Source organism: Corythoichthys intestinalis, chromosome 14 (assembly GCF_030265065.1).
Source record: "Corythoichthys intestinalis isolate RoL2023-P3 chromosome 14, ASM3026506v1, whole genome shotgun sequence".
Classification (NCBI taxonomy): domain Eukaryota; kingdom Metazoa; phylum Chordata; class Actinopteri; order Syngnathiformes; family Syngnathidae; genus Corythoichthys; species Corythoichthys intestinalis.
Genome location: NC_080408.1, coordinates 24788157 through 24815395, shown reverse-complemented (window position 1 = coordinate 24815395; position 27239 = coordinate 24788157). Strand labels below are relative to the sequence as shown.

At 39.2% G+C, this 27239-nt stretch overlaps 2 protein-coding genes across 4 annotated transcripts in view; one reads left to right on the top strand and one right to left on the bottom strand.

Moving 5' to 3' along the window:
- The first annotated feature begins 1151 nt into the window (after nucleotides 1–1151).
- LOC130929736 (nucleolar protein 9) lies at nucleotides 1152–17420 on the top strand. 3 transcript variants are annotated; one of them, XM_057857164.1, is made up of 12 exons: nucleotides 1152–1283; nucleotides 1665–1885; nucleotides 13011–13247; nucleotides 13434–13610; nucleotides 13694–13801; nucleotides 14042–14183; nucleotides 14261–14453; nucleotides 14528–14668; nucleotides 14804–14923; nucleotides 15079–15291; nucleotides 16973–17078; nucleotides 17167–17420. In XM_057857164.1, the coding sequence occupies exons 2-12, from the start codon at nucleotides 1666–1668 to the stop codon at nucleotides 17319–17321; spliced, it is 1812 nt and encodes a 603-aa protein (XP_057713147.1). In that variant the 5' UTR covers nucleotides 1152–1283; nucleotide 1665; the 3' UTR covers nucleotides 17322–17420. The 3 variants fall into 3 exon arrangements, with proteins under 3 accessions (XP_057713147.1, XP_057713148.1, XP_057713149.1); XM_057857165.1 differs by having other exon boundaries at nucleotides 1282–1362; XM_057857166.1 differs by lacking the exons at nucleotides 1152–1283; nucleotides 1665–1885 and adding an exon at nucleotides 4144–4715.
- A 5999-nt stretch (nucleotides 17421–23419) lies between these two features.
- rem2 (RAS (RAD and GEM)-like GTP binding 2) overlaps nucleotides 23420–27239 on the bottom strand; it is a 40992-nt gene continuing 37172 nt past the window's right edge. The window contains exon 5 of the mRNA XM_057857167.1: nucleotides 23420–24906. Coding sequence (XP_057713150.1) covers nucleotides 24584–24906 — 323 coding nt within the window. The 3' untranslated portion in view covers nucleotides 23420–24583. The remainder of the gene's footprint in view (nucleotides 24907–27239) is intronic.

Below are 27239 nucleotides of genomic sequence, written 5' to 3'. Positions count from 1 at the left end.
AGAACTTTTTTATCTTTTTTTTTTTCTTTAGCGTGTTCTGTTCAGCTGCTTGTCACAGAGAATGGAGATTTGAGTGTCTGTTTGGTCTAAACAGTTTTAATATATCACATGGGAGTATGAGATACTCCCATTGTGATCATTCAACGTACCTCACTTATTAGGAGAAAGCAGCAAACACGGGGAAAAGAAGGAGAGAGAGTGCGAGAGAGAGAGAAGTTGCACAAACAACAACAAATACAATTACTGTCCATCAACATTTACCATTGAACGCCAACACTAACTATGAATATGTTGGCGCTATCATTAGCTAATTGTATTACTGAATTAAGAACATTTCTTGCAAACATTTTTTTTTTTTTAAGATTAAATATACAATTTTTTTTTTAACTTAAGTCTGTTAAGCTTATTTTCAGCTAGCTATTTTGTATTATTTCAAGAAATTTGCGTAAAATTTACTTGAAGCACTAGCAAATAATTTCACTCATTTCTAGTAGATTTACAAGGAAAACAAGGATTTTTTTTTTTCTTCAATTTTAATGTGGTGAGTTTTAACAGTGTATATGTATTGGTTCAGGTGATACACTGTTTGATTCAAACCTTTATTTTCAAAAACTGCAGAAGTAACATTTTGAAAACGTCCAGAATAAATGTTTGGATTTTATTAGGAAATTTAAATTGCATTATTTGAACACAAATTTTATTAACATTTTTTTTTTTGTTTATTTGAGCCTCCTGAAAAGTTGGTAGTGTTTTGTCCCTACCGTCCCTATATGCAAACCTACCCCCTCGCGGCGAGAACACTCAAATTCCACAAAGGAACCCAAGATTGAACCTGATTTTAAAGTATAAGATGATGAGCCAACCTCTTTGAAATATACCACGTACGCGGCATGGAAGAATGAATGAATGAAATAAATCCTGGTATAGATAACACAATTTAAGTAACATTATTCATGTATTATTAATATTTAATTTTGGCACTCCTGGTCCTCCTTATAAAAAAAAAAATATATATATATATATATATATATATATCAAAAGTTCTTTTGATTAAGAGAGCAACTTGACCTTTTTAGCTCCGAATCATTTATCCATCCGTTTCCTACACTGCTTTATTTCTTATTCATCCTTTTTAGGAGTACAGTATGTGCGAGATGTGCAGTTGGTAACTTTACTACTCCGATGCAATAGGTGGCAGCTGCTTGGCAAATCTGTGATTCATCAGAAGAAGAAATTTTATACCGTGAGCGGAAGTAAAATTGTTTGTCGCGCGCGTACCACACGTGAGTATGTTTTTATCTGAAACTTGAATTTGAAATCGTAGAAAGCTAAATAGGTTAAACAAACGGATCGAGGCTTTGTGTAAGAAATAATGAATTTATTGTGCTTTACTTTAAATTGAAGGCATTGTTGTTACCACTCTCTGTAGGAGAATGTGCGAAAACCCATGCGATTTTCTAAATTCTTGCTAAGTTTGTACTGAGGTTGTTCAAGTGGTCAGTGCAACCAGACTCATCTTTTTGAGAGAATGCTTTTTCTAGAAATCCTGTCACGTTGCGAGTAAAAACTGGGAAATGTTGTCATGTTGCAGGAAAAAAAAAAGTTCTTTGCGGTTATGGTTTTGGTTGTCACAACACTAAACTGCACTTCGTACACATTCAAAGGATGCTGGAAAAGGCTAAGCCGAAGAAACCCCTAAGAAGTGGTAATACAAAGAGAAGCCAAGACGCAGGGGATGGAAGAGAGAGCAAAAGGAAGAAAACTGGAGATGGGACCGAGGCAGAAGGAGGTGGTGGAACAAAGCGTCTTGATGCACTCAGTGTTGGTTATTACCGACGAGTTGGGGAGAGATTAAACGAAGAATTTGAAGATGCTGAGGAGAGAGGTGAGGATGGAGTTATGTAACAAAATGAGCTCTTTCACAGTTAGCTGGGAAGTGTATTTTAATCAGGGCCGTGCAGAGACCGATGGAGGGGCAGGTGCACAGATCAAATGCATGAACAAGAAGTTAATACACCTTAGAACAACATAACCTCCAGTTTGACCAGCATTACAGTATAATTGTCTTTGACTGTGACAGACTGTTAATTGGGAGGGGGAAATGGTGAATAGAAATCAACGCTGTCATCAACACTTTCTGGCTGTATGTAAGTCTTTGCTAGGGGTGCACGATATCCATTTTTTGAAACCGATATCGATAACTTCCTTCTCCTCAAGGCCGATATGATAACCGATACATTGTATATTCACCTGAGTTTTTGAACACATGTAGGTAAAAAATACTAATGGTTGACTCAACATATATTTGCCCTTGACCGAACCAGAATTTCGGCGGCACGGTGGCTGAGTGGTTAGCACATCTGCCTCACAGTTCCCAGATCAAGGGTTCAATCCCGGGCTCCGACCTTCCTGTGTGGAGCTTGCATGTTCTCCCCTGCGTGGGTTTCCTCCGGGAACTCCGGTTTCCTCCCACATCCCAAAAACATGCATGGAAGGCTGATTGAACACTCTAAATTGTCCATAGGTGTGTGCGTGAATGGTTGTATGTCTCATTGTGCCCTGCGACTGGCTGGCAACCAGTTCAGGGTGTACCCTGCCCTCTGCCCGTAGTTAGCTGGGATAGGCTCCAGCACCTCGGCGACCCTCGTGAGGAAAAGCGGCATGGAAAATGTATGAATGAACGAACCAGAATTTTTATGATGACATGAACATTATTATAATGAACAAAACAAAGACATGCACAGTTTTGACTTCAAATAAAGTGCCCATATTATTTTTTTCAAATAAGTACATTTTGAATCAATCACAATCAGTGATCTGATCTAAAACAAACACAAACCCAACAGGTATTGTGCTGTGTCAGCAGATAAAACACTTGGTGCAACACGAAAGGAGACCTTTGTTGCCTTGATCCATGAAACTTTTTTAACCTGGCAATTATAGAACAGCAAGCCTATCAATAACTAAAAAGGCCTCTCAAGAACTTGTAAACATAACACTGTAAAATGCAAACATTTGCTAATTGCCGTAGTAAGGTTTATAACTCGGTGAAGGAAAAATATGGCCTCTGGAACAGTAACAAAACTTTGGATACTGGCAAAACAGGAGTAGAAATAAACGCACACATCCCAATTCGACACTGTGCCAAAAATAATATTAATAGGCCCGATAATGTAATGTTATCGGATTTATTGGGATGCTGTCATAATTCCTATTATCGGACTGATAATTATCGGACCAATAATTATTGCGCACCTCTAGTCTTTGCCTCTTCCTTCAACCTCTACATCAAAACTTCCTTACTCAACTTGTTCATCTGAGAACAAACCAAATTAGATGTTCACCGAGCCACCATCAGCACAGTTTTCTCAAAACTATTATTTCATTATTAGAGAACTTAAAGATATATACCTATTTAGATAACGTTGTGAAGAGAACGGACAAATATGGTTCTCTATAGAGAGTAGAGACACACTGATCAAAATAGCCTTTGGGTAGGGGTAATTCATTATTAAAGTAGAAAACTATAAGAGAAAATTACATATTATTAATTTTTTTTTTTTTAATCCCCACAATAAACCTGGTGTTAGAAATTTCACTACAGTATTTGCTCGAACAGTCTAATAGGGTAACACCGTTTGTTTTCAACCACCAGATGTCCTCACACTCCTCACTACACTCCTTAATTTTATTTTATTTTTTTTAACCCCTGGGTGTTATTTGTCCATTTTTTTGGCTTTTTTCGTTTTTTTCTGTGTTTAAAAGGAAAAAAAGCATATGAAAAAATACACTAGGGAGCTGATATTTCCTGCAGGATACTAAATCATGTAGAAGTTCGAAATGGCACCATCCGGCAATTTCTAACTTATTGCAAACAGGCTGGGAAGATTTGCACTAAACTCTTGTTATTTTGCCATTTTTTGGCTCATTGACTCCCATTATAAATCATGATTTTTAATATGCTGTAAACCTGATGTTTTATAATGCATTTTCCGTGATTATTGATGCAATCGCTTCTTTGGCGAGTCAAAAACATGCAGATAAAAAAAATTTTGTGTTGACACCCAGAAGTCACTAGATGGAGCCATAGGCCAATACATGAATTTGCTTGCGAAGCTAACTTCAGATCGGTCAAAAATTAATGCAATAAAGACGGTTGGCTTTACAAAAAAAATGGTGTCAATGTTGTCTGAGCTCACTTTCAGTCTATTTGGGCATGCGTATTTGCAATTTTGCACGTTTGCACAAGACAATAAAAAGGTACTTCCCGGAAATGCAAAAAAACCAAAACAAAAAACCACGTGTTTATTGTTGTCGTTTGAATTTAAACTTTTATTGGTTGGGTGTTTGAATTTCTTTACTCTCATTGGTTCTGGGCATTTTGGGAGTCTCTGTTCTCGCGAGGATCACCATTTTGCATTTCTTCCAACACAACTGTGATCGATGGCGGCGAGAAGTATTTCACCGCAGGACACGATTCGAATGGTGTTAGAAAATCCTGATTCCGACGACGACGACCTTTGTTCGGACGCTTCTTTGGAGAGCCCAGAAGACATTGAACAAATTCTTCCGGACTTTCGATGCCGGAGGAGGACGGCTTTGATGACGAGGATTAGGAAATAGTTGACAACATAACGAGATGAAAGCGGGGAGCAGAAGGCGGGGGCACGGACATGACCACGTTCAGGCGCATGACGAAAATGACGGCGATCGAGGTAATGACGAGAGTGAGTAAGCAAATGTTTTGCATATCAAGGTTTGTCTTGTAAAAGCTGATCAAAGATCAAAGCTGTTATTGTTGCGTGCGCTTGTGCTTTGCAGGCCTGAGGCACATACTCCTGCTAGTGTTGTATCGGTCGCGAACGATTCGTTCTTTTTGAACGAATTGTTTGGGTGAACGAGACCGAACTAATCACCATCTGCACTGATTAGTGTTGTATCGGTCGCGAACGATTCGTTCTTTTTGAACGAATTGTTTGGGTGAACGAGACCGAACTAATCACCATCTGCACTGATTCGTTCTATGAAGTTGGTGACGCTTGTTCGCTGCGTGGGAGGGCGTTGAGCAAGCGGCAGCGTCTTCTGACATCGCACACGACCAATCAGACGCCAGCCTCATCGCGGGCAGGGGAGGGAGCGGAAACAGAATCATGGCGTATGTCACTCATTTCCACGTGTGGCCAATAAGCAGCCAGCGTGCAGGCAGGGGGGAAAGACTGAGTTTTGTCACTTCCCGTTCAGTGATTCGGTCCTCCGGTTCCTGACCTAGCTTGCTGCTAACTTGACTTTCCAGTAATGACTATGCGGTGAACGAGTCATAAAATGAAAGGAAACGACTTTGTCACATATTTGTTAACGTGGAGCCTATCAAATGCTGCTCAAAAAGACAAAAACACCACACAAATCTAGCGAGCATGGTTTAGTGTTCTACTTTTCTCAACAGACTCGGGACTGTGCCTATGACGATATACTATCAAATTTACAGTAATTTAAAACACACGTAGCTACGAGGCAAGCAAAACCTGAGCTGCGGTCGCGTGACGGCAGTGAAGCGGGCAGAGAACTGTCACTATATGGAGGCTTCATGGCAGCGATATGTACCTCATATGTGCACAGAAAAAAAATAATATTTAGTATGATCACCATAATACTGATTTGCAATGAAACTGTATATACATGTCAATTTTTTCCGAGTGTTTTTTTTTTTTTTCGTGTCAGAGGGTGTCGGTTGGTTTGACAAATTAGGTCAATCCGTCCATCATGTGCTACTCAAGCGCCCCAAAAACAAAGCGCGCGGACACGGGAGATGTCGCAATATGTCTACATTTTTCTTAACAGACTAATAAGAGTAGAAAGGCGAAATCATAAAGCAAACAATTATTTCTCGTCAGCATTTGACGATCTGAGATGCGGGGACGACAGGGGAGCTGACCGGATTATTTTATTTATTAATACCAGTGCAAAAATTCAAAACGATCATCTTAATAATAAAAAACAAAAATACAACAGAGCGAGAGGTTAATATGATGTGTTGGCCGTTCCATAATTAGAAATTAAACTTTCGATTTATTTTTATTTTCGTGACAGCAAGCATGCCGCGTTGGCTGTTAGCAGCAGCATTGTATATGTGAGCAAGATCATGCTAAAGAAAGTCCGTGCGCCCCCGACCCCAAACCCCGACTTCCCCCTCAAAAGGAAAATGTTTAACCGTGTCCTAATTCGAAATGCAAGCACGAGCCATGACTTTGAGCCCATAGAACTAGGACAGACGACGCGGAAGTCCTCCCTCGCTTTTGCAGCAGCGGGAGGGAGACGAGGCTGTCTCTGAGAGCAGAATGATATCGCCTGTCACTCATTTCTGAAACTACGACGAGTGGTCAATGTGCAAGAGAGGGAGGGACCAAGCAATGTCACTTCCCGTTCAGTTATACTGCGAAGCGGTCTTTGGTGATTCGTTCGGCAACGTCACTTCCCGTTCACTAACCGAACGATTCATTTGGGTGGGGAGGGAGATGAGGGGGGCGAACGATTCGTTGAACGATTCGTTTGAACGAATCGTTTTACTGAACGAACCGGAATGGATTCGTTTACTCAAGTGAACGACAGATCCCGTCACTAGCACTGATTCGTTCTATGAAGTTGGTGGCGCTTGTTCGCTGCGTGGGAGGGCGTTGAGCAAGCGGCAGCGTCTTCTGACATCGCACACGACCAATCAGACGCCAGCCTCATCGCGGGCAGGGGAGGGAGCGGAAACAGAATCATGGCGTATGTCACTCATTTCCACGTGTGGCCAATAAGAAGCCAGCGTGCAGGCAGGGGGGAAAGACTGAGTTTTGTCACTTCCCGTTCAGTGATTCGGTCCTCCGGTTCCTGACCTAGCTTGCTGCTAACTTGACTTTCCAGTAATGACTATGCGGTGAACGAGTCATAAAATGAAAGGAAACGACTTTGTCACATATTTGTTAACGTGGAGCCTATCAAATGCTGCTCAAAAAGACAAAAACACCACACAAATCTAGCGAGCATGGTTTAGTGTTCTACTTTTCTCAACAGACTCGGGACTGTGCCTATGACGATATACTATCAAATTTACAGTAATTTAAAACACGCGTAGCTACGAGGCAAGCAAAACCTGAGCTGCGGTCGCGTGACGGCAGTGAAGCGGGCAGAGAACTGTCACTATATGGAGGCTTCATGGCAGCGATATGTACCTCATATGTGCACAGAAAAAAAAATAATATTTAGTATGATCACCATAATACTGATTTGCAATGAAACTGTATATACATGTCAATTTTTTCCGAGTGTTTTTTTTGTTTGTTTGTTTTTCCGTGTCAGAGGGTGTCGGTTGGTTTGACAAATTATGTCAATCCGTCCATCGTGCTACTCAAGCGCCCCAAAAACAAAGCGCGCGGACACGGGAGATGTCGCAATATGTCTACATTTTTCTTAACAGACTAATGAGAGTAGAAAGGCGAAATCATAAAGCAAACAATTATTTCTCGTCAGCATTTGACGATCTGAGATGCGGGGACGACAGGGGAGCTGACCGGATTATTTTATTTATTAATACCAGTGCAAAAATTCAAAACGATCATCTTAATAATAAAAAACAAAAATACAACAGAGCGAGAGGTTAATATGATGTGTTGGCCGTTCCATAATTAGAAATTAAACTTTCGATTTATTTTTATTTTCATGACAGCAGGCATGCCGCGTTGGCTGTTAGCAGCAGCATTGTATATGTGAGCAAGATCATGCTAAAGAAAGTCCGTGCGCCCCCGACCCCAAACCCCGACTTCCCCCTCAAAAGGAAAATGTTTAACCGTGTCCTAATTCGAAATGCAAGCACGAGCCCTAACTTTGAGCCCATAGAACTAGGACAGACGACGCGGAAGTTCTCCCTCGCTTTTGCAGCAGCGGGAGGAAGACGAGGCTGTCTCTGAGAGCAGAATGATATCACCTGTCACTCATTTCTGAAACTACGACGAGTGGTCAATGTGCAAGAGAGGGAGGGACCAAGCAATGTCACTTCCCGTTCAGTTATACTGCGAAGCGGTCTTTGGTGATTCGTTCGGCAACGTCACTTCCCGTTCACTAACCGAACGATTCATTTGGGTGGGGAGGGAGATGAGGGGGGCGAACGATTCGTTGAACGATTCGTTTGAACGAATCGTTTTACTGAACGAACCGGAATGGATTCGTTTACTCAAGTGAACGACAGATCCCGTCACTAACTCCTGCCGCCGGCGCGCACTCAGGTGGCCAATGTGTGTTTTTTCACATGCCGGACATTTCGTCATGCAGCGCGTTTGTGCTGTTCACGGAGATCTACCCTCGTTTGTGCTGTTCACGGAGATCTACCCTGAGTGGAACGTGAAGAAAAGCTACAAGCGCCGACTATTTCTTGAGGAACTTGGCAAGGCTCTAATTCGGCCAGAAGTCCTAAAACGGGAACCACCGCCTTCTGCCGAAGGCTTGGTTGAGCAGCGAGCTGGACCCCCGTCCAAGCGCAAACAATGTGGCCTTTGCACAAAGCCACTTCGGGCTTCGAACATAATAATAAATAATAATACATTTTATTTATAACGCACTTTACATTTGAACAACAAATCTCAAAGTGCACATCATGAATTGTGTATGTTGTTATTATGTTAACTGTTATATTGTATGTATGTTTTGTAAAATTGTTAACATAAATTCTATCATCAAATCAGTTATTGTCACGTTGTCACAGTCTTGTTCTAAAAAAAAAATCTATTGTTACGACTTTTACTTATCCAATGATGTAATTATGTAATATAAAATATTTTAGTTTGATTTATATATAGCCTATATAGCATAGTTAGTTTTACTATTAGGATAATGCTGCTATTATTGTCCATAGGGGGCCAAAACAAAAAAACTATATGTTTAGATAGGTCTGATGCCACTGAACATTGTGAGTGGTTGAAAGTGAAAAAATATTCAGAAATAACTTAGTTATCACACTTCAAAGGAAAAGCCATTTTTTGGACAAAATCACAAGAGTTGAATGTAAATGAGAAAACTGCAATTGTGTAAAAAGTGGGTGTGCATAAAAAAATTGGTTGTTACGACTTGTGGACTTATTCAAGCCTCTAACTATGTGATATGGAATATTCAAATTAGACTTTTGTTTTTTTATATATATACAGCATAGTTAGTTTTGCTATTCGGATAATGCTGCTATTATTGTCCATAGGGGGCATTGAAAAATAAAAAAAATAAAAAACTATATGTGTAGATAGGTCTGATGCCACTGAAGATTTTGAGTGGTTGAAAGTGAAAAAATATTCAGAAATGACTTAGTTATCACACTTCAAAGCAAAAGCCATTTTTTGGACAAAATCACAAGAGTTTAGTGTAAATGAGAAAACTGCAAATGTGTAAAAACTGGGCATGCATAAAAAAATTGGTTGTTATGACTTAACGACTTATTCAAGCCTCTAACTATGTGATATGGAATATTCAAATTAGACTTTTGTTTTTTATATATATACAGCATAGTTAGTTTTGCTATTCGGATAATGCTGCTATTATTGTCCATAGGGGGCATTGAAAAATAAAAAAAATAAAAAACTATATATGTGTAGATAGGTCTGATGCCACTGAAGATTTTGAGTGGTTGAAAGTGAAAAAATATTCAGAAATGACTTAGTTATCACACTTCAAAGGAAAAGCCATTTTTTGGACAAAATCACAAGAGTTTAGTGTAAATGACAAAACTGCAAATGTGTAAAAACTGGGCATGCATAAAAAAATCGGTTGTTATGACTTAACGACTTATTCAAGCCTCTAACTATGTGATATGGAATATTCAAATTAGACTTTTGTTTTATATATATATATACAGCATAGTTAGTTTTGCTATTCGGATAATGCTACTATTATTGTCCATAGGGGGCATTGAAAAATAAAAAAAATAAAAAACTATATATGTGTAGATAGGTCTGATGCCACTGAAGATTTTGAGTGGTTGAAAGTGAAAAAATATTCAGAAATGACTTAGTTATCACACTTCAAAGGAAAAGCCATTTTTTGGACAAAATCACAAGAGTTTAGTGTAAATGAGAAAACTGCAAATGTGTAAAAACTGGGCATGCATAAAAAAATCGGTTGTTATGACTTAACGACTTATTCAAGCCTCTAACTATGTGATATGGAATATTCAAATTAGACTTTTGTTTTTTTTATATATACAGCATAGTTAGTTTTTCTATTCAGATAATGCTGCTATTATTGTCCATAGGGGGCATTGAAAAAAATAAAAAAAATAAAAAACCTTATATGTGTAGATAGCTCTGATGCCACTGAACATTTTGAGTGGTTGAAAGTGAAAAAATATTCAGAAATGACTTAGTTATCACACTTCAAAGGAAAAGCCATTTTTTGGACAAAATCACAAGAGTTTAGTGTAAATGAGAAAACTGCAAATGTGTAAAAACTGGGCATGCATAAAAAAATCGGTTGTTATGACTTAACGACTTATTCAAGCCTCTAACTATGTGATATGGAATATTCAAATTAGACTTTTGTTTTTTATATATATACAGCATAGTTAGTTTTGCTATTCGGATAATGCTGCTATTATTGTCCATAGGGGGCATTGAAAAATTAAAAAAAATAAAAAACTTTATATGTGTAGATAGGTCTGACGCCACTGAACATTTTGAGTGGCTAAAAGTGAAAAAATATTCAGAAATGACTTAGTTATCACACTTCAAAGGAAAAGCCATTTTTTGGACAAAATCACAAGAATTTAGTCAAGATAAAATAACGCCCAAGGGTTAAACAAATGTAAAGGTGTTTTCGTTGTTCAAGTAAAGTACTCGGTGACGTGCCTGCACAGTCGGCCACCTCACACATACACAAAAAAAAAGCCCAGTCAAAACGGGCACGTTGGGCATGTAGGGGCAAAGGAGCAGGTGCTCAAGCACCCTCTACCCCCACTCTCTGCACATGCCTGATTTTAATGAATATTTTGATCAATTTAAAAAAAAACCAAAAAAAAAAACCTTGAATAATCAGATTGTAATTCCGCAACCAAATTTGTTTCAAAAAGCTCTTTTTCATTTGAAAGGGTTTTAGTCTATGGTGGAATCAAATATTATCAACAGATGTGAATATTGTTAGCTATGTACTTCAATATGTAATGGTAGGAAAACAATATCCTGGGAAAAAACATAACATACAGTGCCTTGCAAAAGTATTCGGCCCCCTTGAATCTTGCAACCTTTCGCCACATTTCAGGCTTCAAACATAAAGATATGAAATTTAATTTTTTTGTCAAGAATCAACAACAAGTGGAACACAATCATGAAGTGGAACAACATTTATTGGATAATTTAAACTTTTTTAACAAATAAAAAACTGAAAAGTGGGGCGTGCAATATTATTCGGCCCCCTTGCGTTAATACTTTGTAGCGCCACCTTTTGCTCCAATTACAGCTGCAAGTCGCTTGGGGTATGTTTCTATCAGTTTTGCACATCGAGAGACTGACATTCTTGCCCATTCTTCCTTGCAAAACAGCTCGAGCTCAGTGAGGTTGGATGGAGAGTGTTTGTGAACAGCAGTCTTCAGCTCTTTCCACAGATTCTCCATTGGATTCAGGTCTGGACTTTGACTTGGCCATTCTAACACCTGGATACGTTTATTTTTGAACCATTCCATTGTAGATTTGGCTTTATGTTTTGGATCATTGTCCTGTTGGAAGATAAATCTCCGTCCCAGTCTCAGGTCTTGTGCAGATACCAACAGGTTTTCTTCCAGAATGTTCCTGTATTTGGCTGCATCCATCTTCCCATCAATTTTAACCATCTTCCCTGTCCCTGCTGAAGAAAAGCAGGCCCAAACCATGATGCTGCCACCACCATGTTTGACAGTGGGGATGGTGTGTTCAGGGTGATGAGCTGTGTTGCTTTTACGCCAAACATGTCGTTTTGCATTGTGGCCAAAAAGTTCAATTTTGGTTTCATCTGACCAGAGCAGCTTCTTCCACATGTTTGGTGTGTCTCCCAGGTGGCTTGTGGCAAACTTTAAACGAGACTTTTTATGGATATCTTTGAGAAATGGCTTTCTTCTTGCCACTCTTCCATAAAGGCCAGATTTGTGCAGTGTACGACTGATTGTTGTCCTATGGACAGACTCTCCCACCTCAGCTGTAGATCTCTGCAGTTCATCCAGAGTGATCATGGGCCTCTTGGCTGCATCTCTGATCAGTTTTCTCCTTGTTTGAGAAGAAAGTTTGGAAGGACGGCCGGGTCTTGGTAGATTTGCAGTGGTCTGATGCTCCTTCCATTTCAATATGATGGCTTGCACAGTGCTCCTTGAGATGTTTAAAGCTTGGGAAATCTTTTTGTATCCAAATCCAGCTTTAAACTTCTCCACAACAGTATCTCAGACCTGCATGGTGTGTTCCTTGGTTTTCATAATGCTCTCTGCACTTTAAACAGAACCCTGAGACTATCACAGAGCAGGTGCATTTATACGGAGACTTGATTACACACAGGTGGATTCTATTTATCATCATCGGTCATTTAGGACAACATTGGATCATTCAGAGATCCTCACTGAACTTCTGGAGTGAGTTTGCTGCACTGAAAGTAAAGGGGCCGAATAATATTGCACGCCCCACTTTTCAGTTTTTTATTTGTTAAAAAAGTTTAAATTATCCACTAAATGTTGTTCTACTTCACGATTGTGTCCCACTTGTTGTTGATTCTTGACAAAAAAATTAAATTTCATATCTTTATGTTTGAAGCCTGAAATGTGGCGAAAGGTTGCAAGATTCAAGGGGGCCGAATACTTTTGCAAGGCACTGTACCTAATGTTAAAGTGCCATTTTAGGAGTTTTTTTCCCAGAACAGATCAATATTTAAATGGGTTCTGCTTATCAATTTCTTTTTCGTCCCTTTTAAAGAATGAACTGTTATCTACCAATACATTGACTGACATTGTTCGATTTGTTGATGTCCTGTCTTTTCTGCAGAAATGTTTGTGGAAAATGTCTTGAGCGAAGTCAAAGATAAAGCAAAAATGGTGGCAATGGATCGCACTGGAAGCATCACGCTGCAGCGCCTGCTCCCGCTGTCCAGTCCTAAACAGGTGGCAAAAATAATGGCTGAGCTGGGTGGAGAATCAGGTTCGGACTTTAAGACAGTCTCATGTGACCGTTGTGGTGGTCATGTAATTGAGAGCGCAGTCCGACAGGTGTCAAGGTTAACAGGTATGTTGATTTGCTTTAATTCAGAGTACTTCTCAAGTCAGGTTTATGGCACACTCCTAAACTGTCTTTCTGCACCCCTAAAAGTTCAGTTAGGGACCACTGTGTACCTAGTAAAATATAGTCTGTAGCTATGATCTGGTCAATCTAACAGTGACTGTGTTGTTCACTGTGTGTTAAATATTTTAGATAATGAAGAAGATCTGAGTGGTGAAGTCCTGGAGGTTCAGATATTGTCATTAAGTCAAGTGGTGAGAGACAGCTGTGCAGAGTTCATCAAACATATCCATGGCTCTCACGTCGTCCGCACACTTTTGCATGTGCTGGCAGGCTGTGTGGGACCTCCCCGCACTGAGTCACGTCCAGGTTCATAAAGAACATAAACAACTTAAACTCCCATTTTATTGTAATTACACAATGTTTAGTCCTTTTTTAATGTGTTTTACAAGGTGCTAAAGACCGCAATGCTTCTCCTCAGTTGACTGACTTTGAGATACCTACTACTTTTTGGTATGAGCTGAAAAGCCTTACAGAGTCTTTGATGGACAGTGTAAAATGTGAGTTCTTGTTCATGGTTTCCATTTAGTTTGGTTGAGAAAGTCACTAACTTAAAAAAAAATGTTGGCAATATTGTATTTATTGTTAAATGTAATATGTGAACAGGCCAGATATGGCCACTGAGCTGTTTACAAAAGAATAAGCAACAGATACATGTTATGGAGAAATATATGCTTTGCACTTAAAGGAAATACAAAGATTTGAGTTTTGAAGACTTTCTTGTGTGTGTCTCCTCCCAGTAAGCATAACAGACTCTGTTGCCAGTGCAGTCTTCCAGACCATGTTGACTGTGTGTCACAGGAAACGACCCAAACTTTGCAAACAGCTCATTAAGCGTATCATGGAATATTTGACAAGCTGTCCAGCAGCCCCAGGAATCAGGTCTGACTTGAATTTTATCGTTTGTGTTGACAGGACTGAACAAGAGTAGCATTTTCTTACTCTGCAATATTTTTCAGTCCACTTCTGGTCTTCCTGAAGGACCAGGCGTCCAGTCACCTAATTGAGACCATCATCCAGCTGTCCACAAAATGTCTTCTCCGAGACCTTTACAAGATCCACCTCAAGGGTCATCTGGTTGACCTTGCGCTCCATCCGATCGCTAACTTTCCTGTACAGAGACTGACGGCAGCTTTGGTCAAAACCAAACTGGTGAGGTTAAAATGATGAAAATAAAAAGCTAAGTAATCTGAATACTAGGAAAACTGATATTTCTGTCATTTAAGTTTCCGAAGTTATTCGATGAGTTGGTTGAAGGCGTCGAGGCCATTTTGGCTGCTGGTCACATGGGTGTGATTGTGCAATTGGCAGAAAGCTGTGCAGAAAGTGAAGAAAGGCAAGGAGAATTGATGCAATGTCTACTTAATGTAAGTTTCAATGTTATTTTAGCATGAATACCTTGTTTTGTGCTTATGTTAAGCACAGGAGTTTTATTGGCAGGTACCCAACACCATGAAAGTATTATTCTGGATTTTTGGCAATTTTGTGTTATGTTTTCGCAGGCTTTCCATTGTGCAGAGCCTGGCTCTCGACATGTCCATTGCCTCCCTCTCTTTATGTCACTCCTTACATATGATGTGTACTACGGCTCTGACAAAGCTGAGGGCAGTGTGCAGACAGAGGTGAGCTGTCAAATTTGGGCCATCTCTTTCAGATCACCAGCGTAAACCTGCTGCACCATGACATGCAACCCTTAAAGAACAAAATAAGCTTTAGGTCATTTTTATGTTGAGTAAATGTCAGATGCACAGCAGGTTCCAATATTGTTTGTGTCTAGGTCCCTTTGACCTCCATCTGTTACCATGGCTCACGGCTGGTGCAGGCACTAGCCAGGTTCGAGGAGCGCTCCATCCTCCTCAGCAGTCTACGCACGTTAACCCCAGAGGACCTCTTGATTCTGGCGTCTGATCCCTCTGGAAGCCATGTGCTTCAGGCTCTCATCACCACATCCAGCGACAAGGGAAGGGGCAAGATCCTCAAAAGGTTGGAGGTACGAGTGCTTTTCCCCTGTTGATTCAGTGTGTATGAGCTATTGAACTGTTTAAAGGTAAAGAAAAGGTTGCGGCACTTTCACAGCACCCTGCAGAGTTCTTAGTCCAGAGGCTGGTAAACACATGTTTTTATACATTTCTACACTTCCATTTGTTCATATTTCTTGATTAGCCACCCCACCCAAAAAACTGCCAGTGTATTTTAACTAGAGCTGAAACGAATACTCGAGCAACTCGAGTAACTCGAGTTTAAAAACTGATCCGAGTAGTTTTATTCACCTCGAGTAATCGTTTGACAGCTCTAAGCATCACGTTTTGCTGGGACTACGTTTAATGCGGAACGCGCTGATGTCACGTACGTAGAGGAAGAAGAAGAAGAGGAAAAAAAAACTTACTGCAGCCGACAGCTGCTACAAACGACGCCGACGTTGCTAAATACTAGCCCGCACGATGCTAGTTGGTAGCAGGTAGTGTCTGTTGAGTCTCATAGAGATCACATGTATGTTAAACTAGATGCAAAATGACAGACTCGGCCGCGTCTGGGCAGCGTTAGTAAATAGCCGCCATCTTAAAGCAGTACAGCGCTAATAAAGAGCGCTAAGCGCTAATAAATAAGATTAACGTAACGTTAGCCCTGCGGAGGGCGAGGTTTCTATTAATTATGACCACTGTCGATGCTTGGCTAGCGTGTCTTACATACAGGCTTTAACATAACATAGCGATGTGGAGTGATGAGGGTGTAAAATAAAAACTCAATAATGCTAACTATCAATTTTAGCTCAGTAGTCATTGCTGGATAAAACACCAAGTAGCACTGGTCCCTAATGTGCCCCAATACAGCCTGTATCATACATTTATTTTGAACACTGCAAAAACTCAAAATCTTATCAGGACCCACAGTTTAGACTAACTTAAAACTTAACTAGAACTTAAAAATGGCTTGTCACAAATAGAAATTCAATGGAAACGTGGGGAAAAAAATCCTAACTTTTAAGTGATGTGTGTTATCAAGCGTAACGGCATTTTTAGGTGTATATATTTCTATATATATGTATCTATCTATATATATATATATATATATATATATTTTTTTTTTTTTTTTTTTTTTTTAAATAAGATCTAAAGGTTTTTTGAGTGAAAGCAGTGAATTAGTCTTTTTTTTTTTTTTTTTTTTTGTTACATCTGAGATGCAATTGTTGGCTGTTTTCAACAATATATATCGAAAATAAAGACATTGATTGACTGAAAATGGTTCAAATTAGATGAAATGTCTTGTTTTCTCATGTATATTTATAATTGCTCTTCACCCAAAAATATATTTGTTTTATCCGATTACTCGATTAATCGATAGAATTTTCAATCGATTACTCGATTACTAAAATATTCGATAGCTGCAGCCCTAATTTTAACATTCTTTGCATCTACTAAACCTTAATTTTGGGAGAAGCAATAAGAAATTTTGTTGTGCCAATAAGATTTGCATTGTCAGAGAGCAAGCTGTTTTCAAAAAATTTTATGTTGGTCAGTGGTTTGAGGAAAAAAAAACTGACCCAATATCATAAATAGGATTGTATTATCAACACGTTGTCTGTTTTATAAGTTGTAAAAGCTTTCGTTCAATTTTTAAGTCTTTTGCAAATCGTTTGAAAAACCCTTTTATTCCCGCTATCCCACACCTAGGGTCAGTATGTTCGAATGGCATGCTCGAGGTTGGGCAGTAGAGTGCTGGAGGCCATATGGAGCAGTGCATCGGTCAGTCAGAGGCAAAGCATCGCGCAGGAACTTGGTAATATGATTAATGTGGCGCACATTTTCAAGTCAAATTCTTTATGTATAGCATGTTAAAAAAACTCTTTCCCACTTTTAATTTCCAGTTCCAAGTGAAAACCAGCTGAGGTCTGACCAATTTGCCCGTCACGTGTGGGCCAAATTCGCGCTCTCTCATTTTATCAACCGACGAGCTCAGTGGCAGGAAATTCAGACTGGCGAGTTTAAGAAACGCAAGCTTTTCAGTGATATCCTTGATTGAAGGGAAACATTTTAGAAGTTTTGTTCCCTGCTATTCAATATTTGATCATTATTTGGATTATTCTCTCAATGTTATTTGAAATTAAATAGTATCTCTTATTGTCTGGTGGCTGTTGTTGGTATGTGCGTGCATGGTAATGTTTTTTTGTTTTATTGATAACGTCTTCCAAAACCACACAAATTGTTCATGTTTAGATAATAATAAAACTTCACATCAGCAATGAAATTTTAACTTTCAAGTAAACAGCACTGTTGCCAACAAAAGTCAAATATGATTTGCAAAAAAAAAAAAATACTTCAGCTTCAAAAGATTTTTTGGGGACTCTCTCACTTTTTATCTGAAAGCCAAGAAGTTTCATATTCACTCATCCCTTAGTTTATGAGCTATACAGGCGCTGATGTAGAAAAAAAATGGAACCCATCATGTATACATGTGTGCTCTTGTACATAATCTTGCAGGAAGAAGGGATAGAATGAAGTGACTTGTATTTTTAGCAATACCTCCAAAATGTTGAAGGCATTAGCCTTCTATGGAAAATCTGAATTCATTGTACTGTACACCTTTATGAAAACAGGAAATAAATGAAGAGATGGTAGGTTTTTGCCAAGAGCATCTCCTGTCATGGGTCAGTAAATTTACCAATAGATGGTGCTGTTGCTGTCTGTATTTTTGTGAGGGTTTGTGCAACATGAGGTAAGTTTGCCTGCCATGTGTTGTACTCCAGATGACCATCTATGCAACATAACCCAGTCAGCGGTCTATTTAACAAAGCAGTTTCAACTCTGAGTAACTCTTGACTCAGTGTTAAAGTACTTTGAGTTAGAAAAGTAAAATTGCAGTCACATGACTTATTGAGACCCGTTCCTAATATTCAGAGGACTTCGTTTTTCACCCCATATGAATTCCATTCTAATATATGAAAACAAAAGTATAATGGGAAATGACTTGAAACCAAACAAAAAAATATATTAGTAATTTTAGTTTTTATTTACTAAAAATCTTGATCAGAACCCGCGCGGTGTTATATTCTTGGACTTCTTCCGGATTGTCAATAATGAACACCATGTTCAAGCGTAAGGGTGTCCATATATGCTCATGGCACCAGGGAATCCTCCGCTGCAGTTGGGTGATTGACTTTAAAGTCGTGTCATCGGGCTTGCGTTTTCCATGTTGCAAAAGCCTGATTCTGCTACTGAGGTTCTGACACTCAATGTCCCCTCTGGCCACCAAATAGCTACCTTCACAGTTCACACCTGACCTCATTGGGTCTTCCTACAGGTGGTGAGTCTATGGGAAGGGGAACCCAATCGCTTCTTTGGGCTGGGACTTAAGGGTGCAGACCCAGCCAGCAGAAGCTCACCATTGTACCCCAGCTCCTGCATGGGTAATGTAGGCATAGAACACAAGCTAAACAAAGTAGATTCCATTTTCCACGCTGCAACAAATAGAGGTAGGAAATGGTTTGAGCACACTTGACCTACAACTTCTGAGACCTAGCATGCCAGCTGTATTTTTCACAATTTTAAAGTTGTGTATATAGCTACTGAGGAGTGTTTTTGTTATTAAATTTTGGCAGGCTTGTTAACAACGCTTGTGCAATTTTTGATGTTAACTTATCTACACGACCTTCAAGCATTTAATTGGTGAGCGATATTGATGAAACAACTTGATAAGTTTTAACTCACCCCGTAGTTACTACAGCATTTAGCATGACTGGAAGACAACTTATTTTTCACTATGGAGGACAGTCGTTCGATTTGCCGCATGAATTGTATTCATCACGTCTAGCACTTTGAAGCCTCCAAACTCACATTTTTTTCTGTTGCATGCTTGTGTGTGTTTTTGTGCGCGTGCATTTGTTTCCTCAATTTAAACGAGATCCAATTGAGTCCACACCAAAATATCCTGAGGTTTTCTGTTACAAGGGTAATTTGATAGGTGTGCTTTACACCTCTCCTGACTATTCAGTAGTAGGTTACAATGTCAAGCCTGTGGAATAAAGAATGCTATTACAAATAAAATGTAAATTAAATTAAATGTTATAAGGCGGTGCACAATCATAATCTAGATTGTTTCAAGTAGTAAATTTAATATGATATACACACTGAAATTATTTGCACTATAGCTATATTAAGACACAACATATGATGCGAGTAGTTTTTCCAATTTACAAACATTTTATGTATCTTCTTTCTGATTCCAGTCATGTTTAAGTTCCTGTGAACTCACCAATACCCTCTGCATTTATTTTAATTCACCAAAGTTCCACAGGTAATGTTAATTCCTTGTGAATAGGGCCTTGTAAAACAACTTCAATATCTTGCATAGAGACATCTATGGATATGTATACACCTGGACTGTCATTGCGATTGGCCAAGGTGGAAGTTGCCATTATTTCCAGCCGGTTGTAATCATAATAATGAAAAATGTGTCGGGACATCCATGTCAGCAGAACATAGAATCCGCCGCGCTGTGCCACAACAAAAGTAAACAAAGTTGAATTAGAGCACCTTTGTAGCAAATTACACCTTCTTTGTGGGGGCGTGTCCTTTGACAGACCTTCTGAAACCAAATTGTCAATCTGCCGGGTATATATTCAAGGACACGCTAGTTAGGCTGGAATTCCAAATTCTGCTATATTCTCTTACATATGCAATGAGGGTCTTGCACTAGGAGTTAAAACATGATGTTTTTTTTGCACTCAAATGCCGGTGTGTCTACAAAAATAACGAGTCCAAAATGTTTCTTATCTGATGATATCTTGTCCATGCTTAATTTACAACACAGTAGTGATATACTACAAATGTCGTTACCAACACTCCTACACCGACACTTGGGGAAATCTCTCATTAGTTATGCACAAAGATCACTAAATATAGTCCTTTGATTCCAAGTCAGAAATTTCAAAATGCAATCATTGGCAAATAATTAGCAGTTTTCATCTTTTGAACATTCTGTCCCCCCCTCAACTTAATTTTGATCCCTACCAGAAAAATTACAGTGTATGCCCACTGAATGATTCAGACCCAAAGACAGTGACGGGGAGGAGCGCTGTCACAGCGTGAGTGATCTGGTATCACAAAATGCATTTGAATCGTATTGTTTGCAAAACTAAATCCAACATTGTTCAAAAAATGCTTTTCTTTCATTTTCATTAACACAAAGTATTCAGCAACTGCTTGAAAAAGTAAAACAAAAGATTGATGTTCATATATAGGACAATCCAGATACTGCAGGACTCAGGGACTTACGGTCTCCAAGACAACAGTCTCTAAGCAACCATTATTACTTAAAGCATTTGTCTTATCTCTCCCTCTCTGTTTTTCTTCCTCTCAAAAGACCATCCGTGGATTTCCTTCATAGTGACTAGTCTCATTGTTACACTTGCAGTATATACTCAAAACAGCTATTTGTGCTGTGGTTATGCATATGGCTTGCTGAGGTTTTGTTATCAAAGCCAACACTTGCCACCTGTAGGAACGTTTTTTTCTGATAGCCTTTGGGTACTTAGGGGGAGCTTATTTCCTTTTGAAAATTCTTTTTAAATCCAATCCCAAAGTAGTTTTCATGAATTCACTATTGCTGTGTGACTGCAGTATGTCCATGTAGAAGATAAGATTGGTAGTTTGATTCCAGAGACTCCAGTTGCCCACATCTCTCTTCACCATGGATATCTTCAAAAAAAGACAAGAAAGGATGGCTTCTTCAACAACATCTCTATAATTTACGGAATAAGATTCAAGTTTTTTAATCCTTAAATCAAGTGAATTTTTATGCTGGCGGTGAACTTCCAAGGGATCAGCTGTTGGCAGAAGATAGAATACATTGGATGTGTTTTGTCATGAAAGATTTTTGTAGTAAGTCACTCAGTAGCTATATTAATTCTTTTAAACAGTGATTTCCCACAATTTTATGGGAACAATTTAGGGAGACCCTCTTCAGTTCAATTAGAGATCCATGCATAAGTGTGGAAGAACTTGCCCTGACTTTAAAAGACACCTTGGGGATGACCAGGAGTGAAAGTGGGCCAGAATGCTGTTCCGGTATAAGATTCAGGGCCGGAATGCTGTTCCGGTACACGGTGCTTTAATTCCGAAAATATGACGGCAACTGTCAAAATGCTATGTTTAAAAAAAAAAAAAAAAAAAAAGATAAGCTGCCACATATGCATTTCATCTCCAAGAAAACAATCTACCAACATCAGATTTACATACACAAGTGTTAACAACAAGCATAATAAAGTGCTTGTGTAGCGTAATCGGTTTCCACCGATATTTATTAATTATTTTATTCCACGGACGGCATGGAGGTTTCCCCAGCTGCTGCAGTTACCTGAGTCTGATGATGATGAGTCGAGTCAATGTGCGAATGCACGCAGCAAAGCAAAACACCTGGACTCATTTATCAGTTCAATTGGCTGACATAATGACATGTAATCAGCAGAGATAACTTTGATTGGTTCAAATGTGCATGTTTTGTGGAACAGCGAAAAAAAAAAAAAAAAAAAAGGTTGAATTGATGCGACAAAAAAGGGAAATGCAACATAAAATGGATCAAATTTTTAAGAGAAAAAAAGTTCAGGAGGCTAATCATATTTAGTTTTATTTGCTCTGATGGGGAGGTTCAGAACATCTTAGCTGTTAATGTGCACTTTGGACTTATATTAGTTAATTTAGGCTACTTATTCATTTCCCTATGATTAAAAAAAAAAATTTTCGCGATCTTTAAAAAATATTCCATTTCACTCTGCATAATGTCATTTGTACTTATTTTTCTGAATGTATGTTACTTATATATTTGTTTTTTTTTTTTGTTTTTTTAATGTTTACATTAACTTCAATTTTAACATCCTATGTTCTTAAGTAGTTAAAATTGAGATTTTGCATTTAGTATGTGAGGAAATGAGGGAAAATAAAAATTAGGAGATGGAGGTTGGGGTTAACTTTTATTTTGCAAATCTTTAAATAAAATACAATTTTGAATGAAAATCAGTTTTTGTATGTGTTATAGAAATAACTGTGAAAATGCAATTTTCTTTGCATTTCAGTAGTTTGAGGTTGTCCCCCCCCCCCCACCCCCACCCCAAAAAAAAAGAAAAAAGAAAAAAAAATACGAAATACAAAATAAATATTATAAATAACATAATTTCTGGCTCCGTGGCGACCTTCACGTCGGGGAGTTCCGGCAAGAAATTCTAGCCACTTTCACCCCTGGGGATGACCTAAATTTTCAGCCTAATCATTAAAGGTATCAGTTATGTCCGGCTCACATTTTTCCTGTTAGCATAAACCATTAATTATCATGACAGGCGTGATGTTATATCTTTTTTTCTCACTCTCCAAAACCAAATGGTGTACAATGGTAGAAACCAGCCTTTGGCAATAATCTGCCACATCTACATGCAAATGTTAAGCACGGTTCATGGAACTCGGTTCATAGAACTCTAGTTTCGTAACTTTCATTCCTTTAGTTACAGTCGCACATGGTGATTTACTTCCTGTCTGTCATCACCACACTGGATACCCTTGGTAAAATATTGTGATATATTATGCCCTACTGCACAAATGCATAAACCCCAGCACGGTATTATTGTAGTTAGCAGATTAAACTGACTTTTTTCACAACATAAATCAGCAATATACTTATTTAATTCTTGCCATTCAATATTGGAGTTTTCTCAGGATAAGCAATGGCACATTTGTTAACCCGTCATGTCACCCAAACACAAGAGTGTAATGGAGAATTTCCAAACCCTGCCATTGACAAAATCGCACAAAAGGGATGTCAAACAGAAGTTTATTCTTAGTGGAAATTGTGAGTGCTTGGTAGACTGTGACAAACAAGCAGACCCATGTTGGTGACGGGAGCTTTCTTGAGATATCGTTTCCAGAACGTCCATATCTGGGTCACCTGCGTGGCTGCGCCACACCGCTATTCAGTCTGAACATACATTATACGTGTAATAATGCCAGTGGAAGGAAAGAGAACATGAAAACATCAAACAGCCACAGGTAGCCTAATTTAGATTATTATTGTGTCATTCTCTTCGACTTGTGACACAAAGCTCAGTCTTATTTATTTCCAAAACCCCTTTGACCTTTATTTTTTTATTTTATTTTTTTTGACTCGACTCGTGAATCCACTTCCAGCAGCAGTTCTGTGTTGATTGCTTATAGTGCAATCAGCAAACATACAGTATGTCTTGGTCAACAATGACAAATGCTGTGTACCAATAATGATGTCAAACACTTTTTCAACTCAGTAAGAAACAGAAACGAAGGATGTAGAAAGGACAAACTCATCAACGAGTAATTACTTATGTGAAATAAAGGGTCTTGCCTTTGCGATGGTTTTGCTAGCTTGATTGTGCGTTACCTATCGGTCAGTGAGGTACAGTAAATTCACAAACCTACAGGGCCTGCCATCTACTGAGCATGCTATAAAACAGGATCCACAAAATGATTATATTAGGTTGCTATCAGTCTATGTAATCAGTGCGTACTACTTGAGTTTGTGTATGTTTATGACATTCAACCCCTCTTTCTGTGTTCCCCTGTCCCATCAGGTTAAAGAGCATTTCCCGTTCTGACCCCAGCACCTTAGTAGTTGGTAATTTAATTCCATCCTTGATAGATCTTCATTTTTTGCAATGCATGTGACAACATTACTTCATGTTTTTTAAATACTGTAAAAACCTTTTATGGCTGAATTCCTAAAGAAAAGAACAAAAGGAAATCACACCTGAAATACTTCACAATTTGTCTTCAATCCCTGAACATTTGTGAAGTGATTATACATGCTCATGCTTTGTAAAATTAGGCTACTGCAATAATCTTAATTTAAAAAAAGAGATATTAAAAACTAAAAGTCCTGAGGTGAAACACAAAATGTGATATTTTAATGCTTCCTGTGTAATAAAAGTACAAATTAATATTAATTGTTGTTCAGATCTTAAGTAATGACGTTGCAACGGTTTTTGATTTGGATGTTGTTTATGAGGGTTCAAGGTGACATTTTCCCATTTAAGGCTATCCAGCCAGCTGCCGTTTAAATCAAATGCTTTATCTCTGCATTTTAAGGACCTGCCTGTGAAAGCATGTTCTTCTCGTCAGCCCCGCATTTCCATTGCAGCCCTCCCAATCCCTGCCATTCCTGCTCCTATTTATCCTCCTCTATTTAGTACTTCACACCTCCCCCTTCAGCATGTTTGGTGTGTGTACATGTGTGGAAGTGTGTCTTGAGCCTGTGTGTATTTATGTATGTCACAGTGCGCTGAGGTCGTGGCAGGATCGAGACTTCTGGCGAAGGATCTTGCTGCCCCGATGGCGGCTCATCTCTCGGTACCGTCCCCTGTCACGTTCTCGTCCGTAGGAGCGTGGAACTAGCCCTGCCAGAAAACGTTTGGCCCGGCTGGTCAGGCTTTCTCTGCGACCAGAACCAGGGTCACCGTCAGTCCAGTTGGGCCCTAAACTGTCGCCTCTTGCCGCCCGAACAGCCGCCTCGAGCAGCTCATTAGTGCCGTGCTCCAGGGACGCTGAGAGCTCAAGGTAATGGCAGTCGAACATCATGGCGCTGGATTGGGCCTCTGATGCAAAAAGAGGGGAAAGTCAGTTTTCAGAGTATTCACATGATGACTTAATGAAAAATGCCTGTATAAAGCTTTTACATATTTTACTGTGCTCAAACTGCTTTACATTGGCTAACATTCACACACGCCCAATGATGTTACTGCCATGCAAGGCACTGCCATAGCCACTGGGAGCAATTCACGGTTCAGTGTCTTGCCCAAGGACATTTCAACTGTGGGTAGTGGTAGCTGGAAGTGAACACTGACCCTTTGGTCACTGTGTAGATTTCATGCCAGTGCAAACTGGCAGATTTGGTAGATCAGTATGTGCTGTACTGAGTGTAATATAACAGAATGTGTGTCCCTGCAGAGTGATCGGATTTATTTGAAGGTCATGAGTATTGAATATTAGTTTTTAGGTCTTGCTGCTTATGTACAGCGTTTTCTCCAGATTCTCTCGAAGTTATTGGACACTGATGATGATGAAATCCCTAAATTCTTTGCAATTGTTCTTTTAATTAATTGAATTTGTTGTGGTCACAGTTGTTTACAATGTGTGGATATGTGCCCCATCCTTGCTTGTGAACAACTGAGCCTTTCTTGTGTGCTCCTTTCAAACCCAATTATGACATAGCCGCTTTGCAACAACCGGATGATGACACTGTAATAAATTTCATTTATAAGCGCCTTTCCAAAACACTCAAAGGCACTGTACAATATAAAAAGAACTTTAGAATTTACTAAGAAACAAAGCTAACAAATAAAACTGAATCTCACTTAGTGTGTGTGTGTGGGGGTGGGGTGTGTCTCAGTGCGTTTTAAGAATGAGTGAGAGTGAAGGGACAAATGTATGACTAAATAAAAATGTCACTGTACACGCCAAGAACAGACTTTATTACTTCAGCTCTTTTAGCCTGACCAAAGGTTCTGTGAGGAAGATTTTAGGTTACCGTCTCCCTGTGTTAGGCTTGCAATACTCGTGCATTGGCCTTACAGAACATAAAACATCCTTGTTTGGTGCCACGGGAATATGCAAGCAACATTCCCATACTGCTGACCTCATCCATGCTCCTGGGTTGTTTTTGATTTCCAACTGGTGGAAAAATGCTGAGTACATGCAACTCTCCTTATTTAGATGATATACAGTACATTCCTCCTGCTCATCCTCCTTCCACTGAAGTAATATTAAGGCTTGATGAACAGAAATCGACAAACTTTTTGCAAAAGCTTCATGACAACTCTACGGGATGTGATTTTATTTTTGGGGGGACCACAAACGTCAAGTTGTAATTTATCACAAAAAAAATAATAATACCAGTAATAATGTGGGGGCGGGGGCCAAAATCATTACTGGTACCTCCGAAACTTTACATCATTGCCCATAGAAAGCCAAGAGAATGCGTAACACCAATGCACAGAAAATATTGGCGCTTTTTATAGTTCATTTTAAATGTCCAGGTCATAAGTTTCCATGAAATTCATTTGCTTTGCTACAATTCACTTCAACCTTTCAATACCCCAAATATTTCTGAAATATGTCGTTCAGTTATTCAGCACAATGTTGTTGTTTTTTTTTTAACCTTTTTTGAGCCATGGCACACTTTTTTCATTAAAAAAAATCCTTGGCAATTCACCAGCAAAAAATGTACTTACTCAATGTGACACATGGGCCTGTTAGAATGAACACAGAGCTAATATTCTGGCAGGAATCGATGAAAGACACACACAAAGTTCTTCCTCAACAGCTCTAATTCTCTATGATTTTACTTCCTAAAGACCTGTTATGTTGCCACTCAGGTTGTTGTTCTTGTGGACACTAGGGCTTATTCACACCAGGAAAGTTCATAGCTTGCTTCCTTTGGTCCGCAACAAAACACATTTGGTATGGACTTTTTTGATGTGCTTCCTTTTCACATTGCAATTCGAACAAGTGACGCAGGTTTTGACAACAAACACATGTGCAAAATCGTTCAATCATTGGACAAAACGGCCTGGGCGGGCAAACGTGGTCATAATGATTTATTTGATCCAATTACAATACAAGCATTTGTGGGAAATTTGTAGCATCAGAGGCGTTTGATGCCACGTTCATTTTACAAGTGCAGTAGACATTCTGCTCCTCATTGCTCCACGTTGAACCCCGACTCATATTAGCTGAGGTACTGCTAACCACAGACTGTGATGCTAACCAGACAACATTTCCTGGCTACAGAAGTCTGTTACATGCAAAAAGGTATGTGATTTCAGCATTAGTACAGACCACGATGCGGTCGCTTTCACACCTATAGTGAACCACACCACGGTCCGCTTGGAAGCTAACCGAGACCACCTCTCTGGTGATGTCTCGGACC